The sequence below is a fragment of the Xiphophorus couchianus genome, chromosome 15 (assembly GCF_001444195.1).
Source record: "Xiphophorus couchianus chromosome 15, X_couchianus-1.0, whole genome shotgun sequence".
Taxonomy (NCBI): Eukaryota; Metazoa; Chordata; class Actinopteri; order Cyprinodontiformes; family Poeciliidae; genus Xiphophorus; species Xiphophorus couchianus.
The window spans coordinates 13,000,178-13,019,394 of NC_040242.1; the positions used below are offsets into that span (position 1 = coordinate 13,000,178).

Below are 19,217 nucleotides of genomic sequence, written 5' to 3' on the forward strand. Positions count from 1 at the left end.
GCCTCAATCAATTTTTTATTAAATATTTCAAATCGGAGCAAAAATAACTGTGAGTGTCCCCTTGTTGGTTTTTATCACAGTCACATAAACAGATTCCCTTATGGCAGATTATGAGTCTGTTTTGGAAAATCACTACAAATCAGTGAGGGATGCTTCTGCTTGATCCATCTCATGGAAATCAGTTGATATTGTTTGCTTATAATAAGAAATTCCTGAACAAAAAGGGTATTTAGACACAGGCAGAGTTTTTCTCCTACATTACTCTTGCTTTCCTGTGAGTAGGGGAGTGGTGAGATGCTTTACGTAAAAGGAAAGGCAGCTTCAGTCATGTCAGATATTTAACCCATCGTGCAGTGGAGAAAGGTTATTGTTGCCAAACAATAACCTTGTTGTGTTCTACCAATTAGTGAAATCAAATCAAATGGTTTCATTTTCCTGTGGGACTGACTGGCTATACATTGTGCACAAATGCATGCATGTGAGTCCATTATTGTGTTTAATTGACAAGGTTGGTGAAAAAGTAGAAGAATCCCCGGAAAGTTTCCCTTTCTCTGAGCAGCGAATCAGGAAACACGCTGCGATAGGCGACCATTGTCATAAAAAGCTTGCACGAGCAGGAGGTGAGGGGTGTGTGAGCCTTTGTGTGTGTGTAAGGTCAGTGAACTGTTAAAATCATGCATTTGATGATAACGTAGGTAGTGCGATGAAACAAAAATGCCTTTTGACGACCAACAAATGGAACTGTGGATGACTGATCGTTCATTGATTTTATTCACACGATAAAACTCAAAGCTTAAGTGATTCCACGTGATTACATTGGAAACGGTCATGGTTTCCTTATATGTGTGTTGCAGCATATAAGAGCTGTCAGACAGAGGCCTGGATGGACTGTCGGTCAGCAAATGTCAACAGACAGAGAGGTAACATGGCGCCTTTTCTGTCATGTGCCAGGAAGGGTCAGCCTCTCTTTGTGTTTATAGTCATGTTTGATCTTGAGCGACTGTGTACTCAGAGGTGGTGTGTCACCAGCTGGCCAATGAAGTACCAGGAAACCATACAGCCCTTTAAAACAAAAGGTGAATGAGATTAAAAAACAGATGTGAGTACGAATGTAGGACAAAAACAAAAAGAGATGCAAAAAAATGGAAGAGAAAAGAAAGTTTTGCTTTTTTAGTCCCTTACATTGTGATTTGAAGCTGCTCATTTCTTAATATTTTGAGCCCAATAACCAATGATCCAAATCAAGCCCATATTTAAAAGAAAACAGAAGGGTTGAAATAATGCTAATATCTAATTTATCTCAGCAGGAAACAAACACCTCACACTTCCAGCTCAGATCAGAAGAAATTAAAACTCTTTATCATTAACTGAGTCAGAAGAAAGTAATATACTTTTGGAGGGAGACATGAATTATTGTGAAGCATCTTATGGTCAAGATAAGAAACATGAAGTTGGTGTTGAGGGAAAAGCTAGAGAGCAAGCTCCAGCAGAGCAATGAATGCTCCAGATTTATGGTCAGCGACGAGGAAGATCACAGACTTCAAGCAGAATGAAGACCAAATGGATAGAAGTCTGGACAGACTTAACTAAACACATTCTTTAACAGGCTTAGTTCACGTACAAACTCCTTCGTTGCCCCTAATCAAACCAACTTTCCACCCTCCTTTGACCTACAGCTTTCCTGCCACACCTCAACTCTTTCATCTTACAGGAGCCATGGATGCTCCTGTTGCTCAGTCGTTGACCCTCAGCTTTCCTGTTACACCTTAAGCAGTTTCTGCCTCCACCTCAGTCATGGATCCAGGAGCTACTCAGTCATTGTCTCCAACCACATCAGGACATTTTGGTACACAACCTGCCTTCCCTCCCCATCCTTTTGTCTCTTAGGTGCAGGTAAAGAAGTGGCTTAAGAGATTTTAACCAGAGAAGGTGGCAAGTCCATTGAGCAGTCTGAAATAGGCCACTAAAGGCTTTTGTGGAATGGCAGGGTAAAACTCTGCAGCATCTCTTTAACCAGTTCAAGTGCTATGCAAGAGATGTCACCATTTATTCCAGTAGCTAAGAAAGATAAATCAGTCAACAAATATAGACTTGGTACCCTGGCATACTGTCTAATAAAGTTCCTATAGAGAAACTCAAATTGCCTCATCTAGGTAAACAAACCAGCATATTTTAGGACATGCTGCAGTTTGCTCATTATGCCCATCATTAACTGGAGTTGAAGATAGATCTGCTTCAACAAGCCCACTAGACGCACTGTGAGGATCATGTTCTTTGATTTCGCCAGCGTATTTAACACAATTCAGCCTGATTTGCTTTACCAAAAGCTCCAGAGGACACAAATGGAGTTAGCAATTAGCAATTGGTTGGAGTTGCATGTTTGACCAGGAGTGCAGCAGCATAGGAGCACCACAAGGATCTGTACTATCGTTGTTCCATTTCACTCCGCATACCTTAAATTTCTGGTACTGTCATCTGTACACTTGGATTAATGCAGTTATCTGGTGTGTGGGAGAAGGATAAGAGGCTGAGTCCAAAGTAGTATCAACTTTAATTAAACTGAATTAATGAAATAATGGATTTAAACATGAGCTTATAACCATTTGAGATTCAGTTAAACTTGTGAACAATTAGCATTTTCTTGTGAGCTAACATAAATGTTAGACTAATGAAAATGAAGTAGATTTAATTAAAATTTTGTATTTTTATCACTTTCTACTAACTTTGTTTTGCAAGTAATAAATACCTGTCTTTTTAGCGTCCTATCATTTACGATTACTTCTGTCACTCAATGTTCTCGCACAACTACTTATGACAAAACCTTGTAGTTATCCCTTCTACTTACTTTCAGTAAACAAGAGGTACAATGATGCTACAAATGTTTAGCAGTGCTTGTAAATTTCATAGTAAGCAAAGGCATGAAACAGAAGTTGTCATGGACTGTTTTGTGTACCAAATGTTTGCTTATGTAACTTCAGACATCTGATCACTGGGTGAGTGTGACATGGAATCAGCAGCCAAACTGTGCCATCTGGTCCTACAGACTGGAACTGACCAGTCAGCAGTTAGCAGGCAGTTCTCGACCTCTCAGCCCCGCTCTCCCTTCTGCACACTCATATCCACCCACGCACTGACAGACAGGCCGCGGCTCTGTGCGGTCTCCGTGGAGCCCTGATGGCCTTTGTGAGGCTGCCATGCTGGAGGCGACAGGCCTAACGTTCTGTTCCACCCTGACATGCTGGCTTCATTATTTCTCCATTCAGGGGAGGATTTGGCGTTATCTGTCCTCCTGTGCATAGAAAAAATGAGCTCTGTTCCAGTTAGACAATAATGGCATTAATTTTTTTTTTTTTCTAAAAATTCTCAAATGAATTAGGAGTCATGTATGCAGCTCTATGTCGCCATGACATTCAGTTTAAGGCTGGATGAGGACAATAGTCTTTTCTGTTTAGAGCTTGTTATTGTTGACCTACTTGATGTGAGCTTTTCATACTTTTAAAAAAGTTCAAATGTACTTAATTTACACACAGTTCTTGCATCAAAAGTCACAAAAATGTGACATATGCTTTGAGATGTAATTAGTTAAGATGTTTGTCATAATTTAGATGTTTGAAGATAGCGTTTAATAAACCTCAACTAGCTGATTGAATAAGGTGAGATTATAAACAACTATCCTTTATTTATTTCTTAGATATTTAAACCAAGTATGTTGCACATCATCACACCATTCAACACACCAATATTTAGGGCATTAGAATATAATGAAGAATGCTGTCTGGTAGGCAAAAACTGTTTTTCTGCAATGTTTGAATGGTTCAAATTAATTAACTGATACATATAAACAACATACTCTAACATTAACAACACAGATGTATGAGCATACTGTTCTTAATAGGTATAGAACAATTAAGGAAATAAGGAAAATTGTGTTTGGTCATTTTTATGCTTTGTTAATGCTTATTGGCAATAAAGCCTATTTATTTACCCTAAAATTGTGCCAGGAAGGAAAATGCTTTTGATAAAGGCAATGGGATGGTGTGGGCCAGCGTCTCCTACTGTCATTAGCTGCCCGTGCAGTGGGATCTTTTAGAGAATTCCTCCAAAATTTGTGGAGTTTTGTATTTAGTGTTTAAATGGCAAAGACAAACAGGAACAAAAGTTGTATTTGCTGCCCCATCTGTACAGCAATTTCCTTTTGTTTCCTAATTTTACAGTTCTGTGTCCACTATTTTTTTTCTTCCCCCCCACTACTTTTTGTAGTTTATTAGACCATAAATAGCCTTCTAAAAACTGTGTCTTTCATTTATTTCTTTGCTGACCTGGTTTCATTTAATTATTTGCTCTGCAGTGGCTGACCTAAGCTTTCAACCTCCTCCCTGGTTACACACCGCTGTGTAAACCTCTCTTACAGCAAAGCTGTCATAATGTGAAATCTCGCAACATCGGAAATCAATGAAGAACTATTAGTCAAAACCTCTAGATCAATAGTGGAGGTGAGGACAAAGTAGTGAGGACAAAGTGGTACATTTATAATATACAATTCACTCCTTAATCAGTAGTGCAGCTTTTCAGAGTTAATGCCTCACTTTCAAGAATACTGTATCTAGCTTTTATTTACGGTGACAGTTTGAGATGTAGAGACCATATCTTCTGAGTTGGTGTGAAGAGTTTCAAACACCAACACCAGAAAGATAATGGGCAAGGAAATGTTTCGAGGATGCAGGAACTCATTATTTAGGCATGAAACATAACTGCCTGGGGATCTGAAACGCATTGCTTAAGATGCCAAGTGTGAAATCTTTCTCCCATTAAAATGTCTCATGCTTCTTCAAGAATATTACAGTCTGTGAACTTCCTCAAATTTTACCCTGCATCTGTCGTCAATCCAGAAGCAGCACAATTGCAAAACCCTTTCAAAGGGGTTATGACTTTGCATTAATTTAAAGTTGCTTTGTAAGTACAAATTGTTTGAAAAAAAAAAAACATCTTTACAATCAGAAAAGACAACTTTTATCCAGACATTCATCCATTTTCTGTATTTCCCTAATCTTTAGAGCTTTATGGCAGGGTCAGAGGTCTCTGGTGGAGAAGCTGGCCTAGGGCATGTACAGTCGGAGTAAATGATCATTTTCAAACAAATGCTGTATTTGATCATCTTTAGTATGGTTTACAACACTACAATAGCACAAATAGTATACTTAATAAGCATCTCAATGACTTATATGTAAGAAATGTTTCTAAAGGCATATCACTCACATCCACCTATATCTGCCTTTAAACTCAGTTCACCATGATGTACAGCAATACTGGCCAAATTAGTAACACATTTTTTGTTGTTTTGTTTGTTTTCAGATCCAGTTATTAATTAGTTGATCATTTATAATTCATATTTTCTTCCTTGTGGTTATGTAATTGTGATGCTGCCAAAGCAAACACTGTCCCTGGAGTGCCTCAATTATGCTGCAATAAGATGCATGATTCATGTTTGTCCATATGCATACCTTGCGTGTGTTTCTTCACATTTTTGCTCTTTTAGCAGTTAAAGTTTTAGTGTGTGCGTCTTGTTTTGTTTTGGATGGAGTATACATTGTGTTACTCATGAAAAGTTATACAGTACAGACCAAAAGTTTGGACACACCTTTCTAATTCAATGGGTTTTCTTTATTTTCATGACTATTTATAAGGCAAGAAATCCCACTCATTAACCTGACAGGGCACACCTATGAAGTGAAAACCATTTCAGGTGACGACCTCTTGAAGCTCATCAAGAAAATGCAGAGTGTGTGCAAAGCAGTAATCACAGCAAAAGGTTGCTACTTTGAAGAAACTAGAATATAAGGGGTATTTTCAGTTGTTTTACACTTTTTTGTTTAGTACATATTTCCACATGTGTTATTCATAGTTTTGATGCCTTCAGTGTGAATCTACAATGTCAATAGTCATGAAAATAAAGGAAACTCATTGAATTAAAAGGTGTGTCCAAACTTTTGGTCTGTACTATATATATATATATAAATTTTGACACATTTATTTTCAGACTGCTGGGTACATTGCACCTTGAAGAGACTGACATCTAGATGAAAACATTTGGGCTACTGTAGCCAAGTAACTCCCCCCCTCCCTATTTCCTCTCCCTCCCACTGTCTCCTTGCACACTTGGGGTTTATTGGCTGAGTTTGCTTAACCTGCCTGAACTGCGGCATTTTCTCAGGACTTAGCTTCATCTGGGGGACTTATCTACAACGAAATCCAGACTGAAGCGCTGTGGAAAACTCCCCAAACCAAAATGTGAGAGCTTTTGGAGATGGGAGCATGGTGAGAGAAGCAGGAGGTGGTGGGCACTGCTAGTTCAACATATCACTGACACAGAGTCAAGGAAAAAAGAAAGGGCCTTGTGAAAGTATTCGTAACATTACGGCCGTGAAGTTTTAATATATCTTATTGTTCTCTAAAGGCCTCAGAGGTTTGTTTGAGAACATTAGAGATCAAAAAGAACTATGAAAAACTAAAACCACAACAAACAGGTCAGAGAGAGAGCTGAGATTTGCTTAACGAATGGTTTGCTTATAAAGCAAGATTGCAAGGTTTTAAGAATTCACTAAGGTCTTTTTAATCCATCATCCAAAAATGGAATGAGTACTTCATAAAAGCAAACCAAACAAAACATGACCATCTACCTAAACTGAGAAGGTGGGGAAGCCTAGTACTAACGGACAACTATTGGTCGCGAATTTGACTTTTGTGGAAGAGTGGCAAGAAGAAAGGTATTGGCCATTTACAGTTTACTGCAAGCTATGTAAGAAATACACCAAGCATAAAAATGTGCTCTGAAAAAATGAGATCATGAGACATTTTTGGCATTGATGCAGCGAGTTACATGCAGCAAAAAAAGCAACATTGTGCAGTTCCTTGAATATTCCAACCTCACTGAAAAAATAGTCATGGCTGCTTCATGCTCTGGAGTATTTTTTTTTTCACTTAGAGCAGGGATGTTGGTCAGACTTGACAGGAAAAAGGGTTGATCTTATCACATGATATCTCCTTTACTTACTTAACAGAACCTTTTTATCTATTTGGCTTGTCACAGTATTTTAGATAAACATTAACGAGCAAACATTATAAAACATAAAACATTTATTGACTTGCTGCTCTGAATTTTGCTCTAAAAAGCCAAAAACGGCAGTGACTTTGCAGAAAAAAGCCTCTGTAATGGGGCCTTTCACATCCCCGCATGAATACAGGTTGTTTACATTGACTACTGGACCAAATTTTCCTGTTTACCCACGGATATAAAGCGAAAAGATGCGCTATCATTACTCTTCATAGAGCGTGCTAATTAAGGGCACGTTTACACGCTCGGTTGGGCTGAAATCACGGCCTCGAAGTCACGTACAGCAGGGCGAGACCTCCTTCAACGAGGCTTTTCCGTCTCACTTAAAAGGTCCGCAAGAGATGTGAGATAAAACCAGAAAAGTCACAGAAATGGAGGAAACCGAATTAACACCAAGGGAATGTGGCCCTGTTCTGTTTAGAAAGTGGGTCGGCACACAATAAAACACATAGCTAACAAAGCTTCTTGGATCGTATCGATTTTATAACATGCTGTGTTCTAAGAAGGCATATCACTGTGCGTGCGTGTGCAATCAAGCAGCGTGACACAGTACAATACCCACTCCCTAGCCAAAACACAGAGGGTGGGACGCACTCTGGCCTCTGTGGTGAACCTCGCAAAGAGCTCACCAGTGGACGTGATTTTACACACTAGCTTATCAGACGGAGCACTTCCCCTCGGGTGCCTGCTTTTGCTGAAGCAGTCACGTTGGATCTAGTGAGACACAGTACAGCATGTCCCAGTCTGCTTGCAGAAGCAGCCACTGTCAGTCTCAAATGACACGACAGGATCAGATTTACAAAGAACTTACATGATAAAATAACAAGTGCTACAAAAGTGAGTACTTATAAAGGATGATGCTGCACAACAGTCCATGCAGTTTCAGTATCCCTACCATTTTAAATCTGTGCTTTTGATTAAAAACAGCTTCTTAAAAATGTAGTGGATTTCAGAGGCTTACACAGACTTACTGAGAAGTCCCACTTTGGTTTTTTATTGCATCAAATGCTGTTTTCTGTTAAAGTTTTAATCCCAAAAGTCTACTCTCACCCAATACTTTTTACATTTAATCTGGAATGTCTTGCACAATTATTCAAACCCATGGAACTAATCCAACATGTTATCACATTACAATCACAAACTTCAATATTTGCTTTTTTTTTTTTTTTTTTACTTTAATTCACCAGGAAATCCCACTCAACCTCTTCTATAAGGGAAACCGGGTCAAGGAATTTGCCAGGTAAATAAAAAATTATTAAAAAACCATGTACATAACATGCAATAAACAGTAAAGAAGAGTGACATCTGTTCAAACGCGGTGACCTATCAAGTAAAATCAGGGACATTCCTTCTTCACTGCCTGTTTTATAATAATCTTGAATCATGAATTACTGTATATTTTTTAGTCTGCAGAAAATATACTCAAAGCCATAGGAACACTGTAAAACTACGTTTTGCATTTTTTTCCAGTTGGTAATCTTTAGCAGTGACGTACAGTACAGACCAAAAGTTTGGACACACCTTTTAATTCAATGAGTTTCCTTTATTTTCATGACTATTGACATTGTAGATTCACACTGAAGGCATCAAAACTATGAATAACACATGTGGAAATATGCACTAAACAAAAAAGTGTAAAACAACTGAAAATACCCCTTATATTCTAGTTTCTTCAAAGTAGCAACCTTTTGCTGTGATTACTGCTTTGCACACACTCTGCATTTTCTTGATGAGCTTCAAGAGGTCGTCACCTGAAATGGTTTTCACTTCATAGGTGTGCCCTGTCAGGTTAATGAGTGGGATTTCTTGCCTTATAAATAGTCATGAAAATAAAGAAAACCCATTGAATTAGAAGGTGTGTCCAAACTTTTGGTCTGTACTGTATGTATTACAACATTTCCACGTTATGAAGCTTCCCGGAAATTGTGTGCGCTGCAAACATCCCAAATGTTAAGAGACACATCCCGAGCCCAACAAGGCTGCTGTTAATGTTAATTCAAAAGGGCCCACATGGACTAAACGACTTTGTTCACTTCCACCACTGCCACTGTTAAAAAATACCATCATAGGTTCACTACAATTCTAAAATAAAGTGCCAAAACTCACAACTTCTCCTTCTGTTCCCTGATTGGCCGGGTAAAAATTCAACCACAGAAATTTAGCCCAATGGGAGACAATCCAGATGTAGCACTTAAGGGAGATGAGAACTGTCTAGACAATGGCCAGGTCAGTGACTCAAGAGAGTTGATTAAAAACACACTCCACACTTTTCAGACTTTTTAAAACAAAGAGGAACATTTTCAAAACCACATATAATGCCGTTTTAAATTTATTGTATGACATTTTGTTGGCCTGTCATTTAAACTCCTACTAAAATATACTAAAGTTTACAGCTATGACAAAATGTGAATGTGTTCAAGGCGTATGAATACTTCTAGACACTGTAGTTTAGCTTTGGGCACAACAATTCTAGTAAGTTGCACCTGGCACAGGATCAAAATTTCCTTATATTATACATATAATTCAAACACAAGATAATGCAACTTTATAGCAACCTTTTATATACACTTACCCTGCAGAGTGAAAAATATATCTGTTCAAAGGTTAAGGGGGTGAGCTAGAGTCTGACATTAACCGGTCCTGACTGTTGTTTTACACTGAAACTGAGGTCACGTCAGATGATATATTATCTCTACAAACAAGAACCTGCTGAGGAAAAGTAGGCAGGAGGGAAGATTTTATTACAAGAAGATTTACAGATTCCATTTAAAGTCAGAGCAGCTTGGACCGGTCATGTTTAATTGGATTTTTGGAGTTGATAAACATTGTAAAGGAACTAGAGGACCACATTTACAGCAGCTAACAGAAACTACTGAATGTCATAATTTAGTTTATGTGCTCTTAAGGAAGTAGCTGCACTTAGAACTAGAAGATCTGAAACATTGTTGTTTTTTTCTCCAGACAACGGCCTAAAACATCCCTTTCTTTAAATCTTACATACTGTGTTGGATTTATTGACAACTTCGATGCAGACGGATATAAGACATGGAGTCCTTCTATCTACCACTGACCACCACTATTTAGCTAATATATAATCAATAATAAACTGTTTGTTAATTAAATATCTAACAAAACCATTATTAAAGGAGCATTTCTGCAAGTTTTTCCAACCTGAATTATATATTTTTTTCTGTATAATTTGAATTAGGAGCTAGAAGAAGAGTGGAAAAATAAACTATTTACTTACTGGTTTTGGAACTCTTAGCATCACCTTAGTTCACTGATGTTTTGGACTGGCTCTGCTGGCCAGATATTTAGCATTTAAACCATGCAGAACATATGATTTAGCAGGAACTTTTCACCAATATACTTGATTATTACTATGACAAATCACATACTGTAGGTCTTTTTTTTTTGTAAATGACAGGTTGTAAATTTCAGAAAGTCATTTATTAAGTTTATTTCTTATTAGCTGTTGTTCTACCCTTTGGTTCACCCTTCATGCGTCAGCATGTCTGACACTAAAACAAGACAGCGTGAAACTATTACTTGTAGGTACATACTGTAAAGATTGGATGACGCACAAACCCCCGACTGTGTATGTCATCACCGTTGAGAAACATGCAAGTGGCTGCAACGGTGCTTGTCTTGTTTATTTTTGACCCAAATTACAATGTAACATTTCAGTTGGATTAAATAGAAGCTTTACATATTGAGAATTGTATTTTGGACATATTCTCTTTGTTTATTATATATCCTTACTAAACCTTTTGTTTGTTTCCATAGCCAGTTTCACACAGACTTAACCACTGGAGGCTGTGGTTTTAAAAAAAATCCTCTTCATTGGGCGCTTAGATTTGACTGCTATAACTTTACATATTTCTGTAGATCCACTTGAACGTTGCATAAACAAGATCGTCAACTTTGCGACCTAACAGTAGGCTTCACATATTTTAATCTGGGATTTAGTTACTTTTGTTGTTCTATGAAAAAGCTTTGAAATAATGAAATGAAACTACAACAGAAGATCAGGACTTTCTCTGAAGCAAACCTTTTTGTTAAATGTTTTAAACAGCAGGATATGAAACGAGGTATAAAGAACAACACTGACACTTTGTCGCTCATCGTGCTCGTTTCGTTTTTGTTCCCTGTAAAGTGAGCGTCAGTCTTTCACTTCTTAGTTGCGCACAAATGTGTCCTGAAACTCAGAATGTGAGAGTAAATTCAATTTTCCATTTCCATTTAACTGGGACACCGGCAGATTTCTCCCTGTTGGCAGAAAGTAAACACGGAAGTTACGTCGAGCGAGAAAGTGGTTTCCAGCAACCAACGAAATAATCAATGTGAACTACGATCGCCATCATGTGGGAAAAACGTGAAACTACACCCTTTGTAGCCAACGATGTTATTAAATTTAATAGACAGCTGGTTTCTTTTGTTGATCTCTGTCGAAAATACAGAATAATACGCCCATGGCAGACTGAAATAAGTTTTTAGCAACAAAAGATTTTCACAAGACTACTGAAAATCAGTAGATGATCAGTTGAAGGGACTGAATATTTCAGCTCCTGTGTCAGGTCTTTCATGAAATTTCTTTCCTTTTTCTTAAGACGTGAATGTCAAATACTGGTCCTGATGTTACTACAGGGTTAACATTTCATTTTGCCTTTGTGTTTTTACTTTCTTCGTGTTTTAAGTGTTCACGGCACAATGCATCATGGTCAGTCAGGAGCAAAAATGCTTGAAAATCGTAACATATATGTCAAACCTGCACTACATCGTTCTATAATCAAGACTGATTGCCTCTATGATGATAAATGTGATTAAATTTTTTTTTGTTGAGATTCTATTTTTGACACAAATCCAATTCTAACTACAACGATATTTAAAGAACGATCTCAGACACTTGGATCTGCTTTCGTGCAGCAGAATGTAACAAATAGCTAACAAATATGTCAAGTTGTATCTGTTTCATAGCCCATTGTGAAAGGCATACTATTGTGCACTGGTGTGCAAGGCAGCAGCGTGACTCAGTACAATTACCATTATCTAACCAAAACACAGAGGGTGGAACACACACCAGTCTTTATGGTCACCACCTCGTGTAATTTTACGCATTACGGATGTACCATTCGCACACCCACGTGTGTGCCCTGTTTTTATGTATCGGGCAACTGGCCCAAGGAAGATCCAGTACAGCATGTTCCAGTCTATAAGCATAAAGCAGAGGCTGCCAGTCTCATATGACATTACAGGATCACATTTATCACCAGGCAGTACAATGAGAAGTTTCATGGGTCTAAATTTAGCTACAGTGGGCTGAATTGTTTTTGGAGAATTAGGAAATCCATGCAAGAGATTTCCCAAATTTATTCCATCTAAAAAAAAATACAGTATGATTCCATCTAAAAAAAAAATAAAATAAAATAAAAATACAGTATGTCATCAGACAAACTCCAGCCATCAGCCATTTGAAATTGCTGACCCAATTATATCTTTGTAAGACACAAACAAAACCAAATCATTCTTATTTGTTCCCCTCATACTCTTTACCAAAAGTTCCTGGTAGCTCAAAACTTTGCTTTTATCAGACCAAAGCATTCTCCCACACAGCTCTGGGTGATTTAAGCAAGGTTTCAAGGGCATTTTTTTGAGACTTGTTAGTCCAGTAAATGAAAAAAATTAATGTTGTCACATGTTGAACACAACCAGTACTAAACTGAACATTCTGCAGCTATTTCAGTGCTGCTGCCTGGCTCTTGGCAGTGTCCATACTCATTTTCAGTGAATGCAATATCATAGTTTTCTCTAACTAACTGCAGCTTTCACTGTTGCAGTTGGTACACTTTGTACCAGAGAGGCGGTTGGTACACTTTGTGACATTTTTGACTGAAAAATGCTGTGCAAATATAATCAGATTCAGAATCAACTTTAGTTGTCAAATTTATGTGTGCAAAAAAGGAACTGACTTAATTTAAACTATAAATATACTTAAATGTATGTATATATAAAAACTGTTTTTACAAAAGAGGAAGTCTTTTGTAAAAACCAAAAGGTTTTTACACAAATATATTTAATACATGCAAACATGCATGTATACGGAAACTTTGACTATTAAAGTAAAAGTTTAAATAGTTTGTGTCCAGAATGTGTGAGGTCTACAGTGACCACACATGCTGCCCTTGTCCTGAACCTAGGTCCTGCATGGAGGGAAAGTCAGAGCTGATGATCCTCTCTGCAGACCTAATATTGTTGATTGCAGATTGAGCCTGTCCAGATTGGTGGACAACTGATAGACAAACACCGGACTGAATAATAGCATTGTAGATGATCACCAGCTGCTCCTGCAGCAGGTTAAACTTCTTTTTTTTTTTACTTGTTTATACTTCTTGTACTTATAGTATCTCTAGAACTTGAAATACTTTTTAAATATTATTTACCTACTTACATCATATCATATCATATCATGTGGTGCTACGCGTAACGTCATCGTATAGCAAGTGTGCACTTGTCTATTTACTCTCTGAGATTGGGTAGCTCTCCCACACTTTTGAAAACACCCGGTCCAAAATTTACTTTTAAAAAAATGAGAGAAAATTAGTAAAATTAAATAAATACAAAACTTTTACCTTTTAAAACAAAACGATTTATTTTCTTTTCATTAGACATTCACATGTTACTGTGTACATTTCTGTAGTTTCAACATGGACCGTATAAGGCTTCAATCTTCAACTGATTTGACTGGATTGAAGGTTCTAGAAATCTGTGAGGATGGAAAGATACACGCATTGATACAACTCTGCAAAGCAGCTCACAAAAACTGATCTACACAAAGAAAAAGAATAAACTATCTCCCTGTTTGCATAAATCACATCTTATGCAAACATCCCACGTATTCTACTTAGTGTTTGATAGTAATGCTTTTCACCTCAGTGAAGAAGTGATAGGAATCTTTCCCTCCCTCCCTGCCCACACCAGAGTGCTTCATTCCTCCAAACGGCAGATTCAGATCTCTCACCAACCAGCAGTTGGTCCACACCAACCCAGCTTGAAGCTTCTGGGCCAAACGGTGAACTCTTCCCACATCCCTGGACCACACAGTGGCTGACAGGCCATAGCGGACTCCGTTTCCCCTGGTAACAGCCTCATCTTCTGTGTCAAAGGGGCAAACACAAGTGACAGGGCCGAAGATCTCCTCCTGCATGACCCGGGAGCTGTCAGGGATGCCCGAGATGACCGTAGGAGGCATAAAGTAGCCAGACTTGTTGGCTGCAGGAAGGTCTAGGTGGTCAACTCCTTCACCACAGTGGATTATAGCTCCTTCTGATTTGGCAAGTGCCACAAAGCTGCGAACCTTGTGAGTAAAAGAGAAAAATGTTTCATAATAAAGCACACAGAAAAAATACAAAAAAGAAATGAACAGCTCACCTTCTGTAGGTGCTCTTTGCTGATGAGAGCTCCGTTGTTGTTGCTTGGGTCAGATGGAGCTCCAGTCTTCCACTTTCTAGCTGCAGCTACAAATTTCTCCAGAAACTCAGAGTAAATGCTCCTCTCTACATAAATTCTACTAGTGCACAAGCAAATTTCTCCCTAGGATTAGAAAATGACAGAGAAAGTGAGGAATTTCATTTTTAGAGATGAACAGTTCCCATCAACCCACAATTTTACTAAATGTGAGCTGCACAGTGGCGCAGTTGCCTTGCAGCAAGAAGGTCCTGGGTTTGATTCCCGGCCAGGGTCTTTCTACATGGAGTTTGCATGTTCTCCCTGTGCATGCGTGGGTTCTCTCCGGGTACTCCGGCTTCCTCCCACAGTCCAAAAACATGACTGTCAGGTTAATTGGTCTCTCTAAATTCTCCCTAGGTGTGAGTGTGTGTGTGCATGGCTGTTTGTCCTGTATGTCTCTGTGTTGCCCTGCGACAGACTGGCGACCTGTCCAGGGTGAACCCCACCACTCGCCCGGAACGTTAGCTGGAGATGGGCACCGGCAATCCTCCCGACCCCATTAGGGACAAAGGGTGAACAGAAAATGGATGGATGGGAGAGCTCTCAAGTTTGGACACTCATACCACAGATTTCCGAAGTACAAGAAAATAATTACAACCTGTCTTTGGTGTAAACTGCATTTGGTATGATACAGTAACATTACAATCAGCCAAGTGTAATTGATAACAAGCAAGTTCTCGCCTTAAACCAACAGTAACGCAAGATTATTTTTACAGTAACATCCAGGAATGATTGAAAGTATCTATTATTAGTTTCAATGGCAATATTTGCTCTGAGAAAACTGAAAACAAAAACTTTCCACACTTTTGTTGTTCACTGGTTTATAATATCAAGTCATTTTCCCAAAACAAATGAATTACACTGTTCTGGAATGTTTTCTGAATCCGTATTTTGGGTTTGTATAAATCCTCCATATACTTCTAGGTTTGAAGTATATGGAGAAAATTGTACAAACCAAAATATTTGAGTGTCTTAAGCCCATCTTCATCATGATTGCCTCACCTGATTGGAAAAGCTGGAGCGAATGGTTGTTTCGATGCACTGCTCCAGGTCTGCATCAGCAAAAATAATAGCTGGGTTTTTCCCCCCCAACTCCAGGGAGAGCTTTTTACAGTAGGGGGCGCTCCGTTCTGTGATGCGTTGAGCAGTTGCAGTGGAGCCGGTGAAAGAGATCAGCGGGACATCTGGGTGGCCAACAAGGGCGTCTCCTGCTCTCTGACCAGTGCCAAACACGACGTTGACCACACCTGGAGGGACGCCTGCAGAACAGAAAGCAGAAATAATAATAAAAAAAGGTAATTTATTTGAGAAAATCTTAAGTTTATGACATGTAGTCCTACCAGCTTCCTCCAATAGCTTGCACATCATCCATGCAGTCACAGAGGTCATCTCGCTCGGTTTGGCCACGACTGTGTTGCCCGTTGCGATTGCCGGGGCAATTTTCCACGTCAGGAGGTACAGAGGGAGGTTCCAGGGACTGATCAAGCCGGCTAAGCACACAACAATTACAATCTAATAACACAGACGAGGCAAGAAAAAAGCTCTGCAAGTTTTGAGGGAAACAAGCCAAGCTCTCACCAACTCCAACTGGGCAGCGTACGGTGTAGTTCAGGCAGCCCATGTGGTCCATCTGGCTGCAGTCGGTGGTGTGGTGGAGCACAGACGATGCAAAGAAGCGAAAGTTGTACGCAGACCTAGGTATGTCCACAGTCCGAGCAAATGTCACAGTTTTACCTGCAGAGTTGAAGTAAAACTTGCCACCAGTACTGACTTCCTTTGTGTAGAACACAAATTGAATCCTGATAACCCAAATTGTGCGAGAAGTACCACTATCAGTATATCTAAAGAACTTAATATTGCATGCTCAATATTGTATGCTATAATACAGCCCTAGATGTTTTAAATAAGTTTCAACCATTCTGTTTACATACGTCGTTATTAGTGTAATATTATGATCTATGTTATTCTTGGATCTGGCTCAAGCCAAGTATTTTGTCTTTTCTTTAGTTATTAATTATATATTTTTAACTTTTGGCCATACTGTAATCATGTAATAAGGAGGTGAATTAAGAATTTGAAAATAGGGGCTAATATATGCAGTGAATTACACAAACCTCCTCCACCAGTTGCACAATAAAGACACCCCAAACATTCTATTGTCAAACTTGCTATTACCATACGCTTAATTATGTAGTGCGATCTTAATACATCTGATCTTTAACATGGTGCTGGCTACAGCTGCTCCAGGGAGGATTGGGAATGTGTTCTTGGAAATATTTCATCATTTTTCCTGGAGAGAATTTGTAAGGTCAGACACTGATATTGGATGAACAGGCCTGAACAGATCTCTCCTCTCAGCTCGAAGGTGTTCTGAACGTCTCATGAATCACATTATGCAGCCACTGACCCATTCTGTTACAGACAGTTGCAAATGTCTGCATCTGCATGACTAGGCGGCTGTATGCATTTGTGAACCTTTTGGCTACATCATGTACTTACTAAGAACTTTCCAAGAAAACGATGAGTGGTCTGATTTATTTACACTGAAGCATATTTTATGTCCAAAGGTTTTGGAATTTGGACTGCAAGATTTGCATGAAAAATCCCTCAAAACACTGGTCAAATAATTTCAAGAACATATTAGCTATATTCTGATACAGTAGAATATAATTGCTTTTAAACATTTGACATGTAATGAAGGTTTTGAAATGGTATGACTTGATTTATTGTTGATAAAATGACAACTATAAGTCACCTTGGTCCTTTGACTCGGCTTGAATGAGATCCTCCATGTTGGCTTCAATTAGATCGGCAAGCTTGTTGAGGATTTCTCCTCGCTGCTGCGGACTACGAGCTGACCAATCAAGGAAGGCTTCTTTAGCTGCTGCCACTGCTGCATCTACCTGCAGCCAAAAGACAGGCAGGGAACTGGTTAAAGATTAAAGGTTCCATTATCGGTTGCACATACCGTACAGTAGATTTTCTACTACTTGGTAAAATTAGAGTTTGTTGGGATTTTAACTCATCCTGCCTGACAAAACTAAAGTGACTAAGTTAGGTTTAATTTTTTTAATGGTTCTGAAATCAGGGCTTTGTGTCCTTAAGCTTTTTGTAGTTAATTTTGTAGTCTGTTTAGGTTAGTCATTAAACCTCTCTGATTTCTAAATTTCTCTGCAAAGATTTGATACAAATATATTTTGGACATTGTTTTTAAAGACTGAGTTGTGTGTTAAGAGGAGACTAAAGAAAACATCTCTCCTGTAGCCCCCTGCTATTGAGAGAGCCTTATTGGAATTTACAGACACTGCAAAAGAAAATGAGAAAATACCTCAGTTTAACATTTTCTTACACAAATATGAAATGCTTTGTTTTCAAAACAGTCGACTAATCAACAACGGATAGCACCCTTCAATATTCCCACCCGGGGCAGAAAAGTCAGCATTTATTGACTTGGTTTAACACACCAGTTTAATGATTACTGGTGTGTTAACTCTGCAAAGAGCAAAGGTACATCTTGCTGAAATGTTTTACAGCAGATGTCTAAATTAATCTGCTTTTATGGTCAAAAAGGTTCCGTTTAAAAAGTTTCAGCTATCTTATTAAATATCAATAGCAACATTTACGATTAAGTCAAATTATTACGATTATAAATATAAAAATTATGTTAAAAGAGGAGTATTTTACAGTTATTCATACATGTGGGGAAAAAAATAGTATATTGCACCTGAAGAACAAAATGCATGTTAGAGACACTAAAATACATCATGATCTATATGAGACACTTTCCTACCTCTTCTTTGCCACTGTCTGGTACTTTGCAGTAGACCTCACCGGTGGAAGGGTCATAGGAGTCAATATGATTTCCACAAGACACAAACTTTCCTCCAATGTAGTTCTCCAGAACCAAATAAGAGCGCGGTGCCAAGCTTTTTGGCATGGTTGTCGTCAAAAGAATGCTTCCAAAAGAAACTGCACAAATGACAACAGGCTGCAACAGACTGGAGCCTTAGAGGCAAACCTGAGCAGGGCATGTACTGACCCTCCCACAGAGCAGCTTCCTCTCTCACCAGAGAGAGTAGTGTTCACCAACATGAGTGACTAATGATTCTTCCAAGTCAAAACAATGGTGAGCGAATAACAACGAAGCTGCTAGCACAATATGTAAAAATATCAAAGCTAGTTTTTCAAAGAAGATGCATATGAATAAAGAGGCTACTGAATAGAACAGAGTAGCAAACATAAACCTATTTTACAGGCTGCTGAGATTCAACCAAATTCAAATTAATGGATGGACAAATCAATAGAAAACAATTTGGGGTTTTGTTGCAGAAAGAGAGAAAAGTTTAACCAGCAGGATTCGGAAAAAAATTTTTTAATAAATTAAATCTTAGTTAACCTCATTGATCTTTACTGGCATTTGACCTTGTGAAAACAGAGGAATTAGGCCCCAAACTTTTAGATAATGTTTTGTGTCCGACTAGCAAAGCAGATACTAAACATTAGCTGCAGCTGAGAATATAACAGAAAAAACACTGAGAGAATTAAAAATACTTTTTGTCTTCTCCCCCAAACATTTAAAGAAAAAAAATGTGCTAGCAAA

At 38.5% G+C, this 19,217-nt stretch overlaps 1 protein-coding gene across 1 annotated transcript; it reads right to left on the reverse strand.

The window, feature by feature from the left end:
- Nucleotides 1-13,739: 13,739 nt before the first annotated feature.
- aldh8a1 (aldehyde dehydrogenase 8 family, member A1) lies at nucleotides 13,740-18,663 on the reverse strand. Its single transcript, XM_028040009.1, has 7 exons — nucleotides 18,408-18,663; nucleotides 17,373-17,520; nucleotides 16,196-16,351; nucleotides 15,958-16,107; nucleotides 15,620-15,876; nucleotides 14,540-14,701; nucleotides 13,740-14,465 (listed from the first exon to the last, which is right to left on the reverse strand). The coding sequence occupies exons 1-7, from the start codon at nucleotides 18,552-18,554 to the stop codon at nucleotides 14,013-14,015; spliced, it is 1,473 nt and encodes a 490-aa protein (XP_027895810.1). The 5' UTR covers nucleotides 18,555-18,663; the 3' UTR covers nucleotides 13,740-14,012.
- Nucleotides 18,664-19,217: the final 554 nt, after the last annotated feature.

Excerpts from the sequence above, each read along its gene's own strand:
- aldh8a1 (XM_028040009.1), bottom strand. The coding sequence starts at position 18,554 with ATGCCAAAAAGCTTGGCACCGCGCTCTTATTTGGTTCTGGAGAACTAC. Across the intron at positions 16,108-16,195 it reads ACGCTGCCCAGTTGGAGTTG|CCGGCTTGATCAGTCCCTGG; the intron begins GTGAGAGCTTGG and ends TTGTGTGCTTAG. Across the intron at positions 15,877-15,957 it reads CAAGCTATTGGAGGAAGCTG|GCGTCCCTCCAGGTGTGGTC; the intron begins GTAGGACTACAT and ends TCTGTTCTGCAG.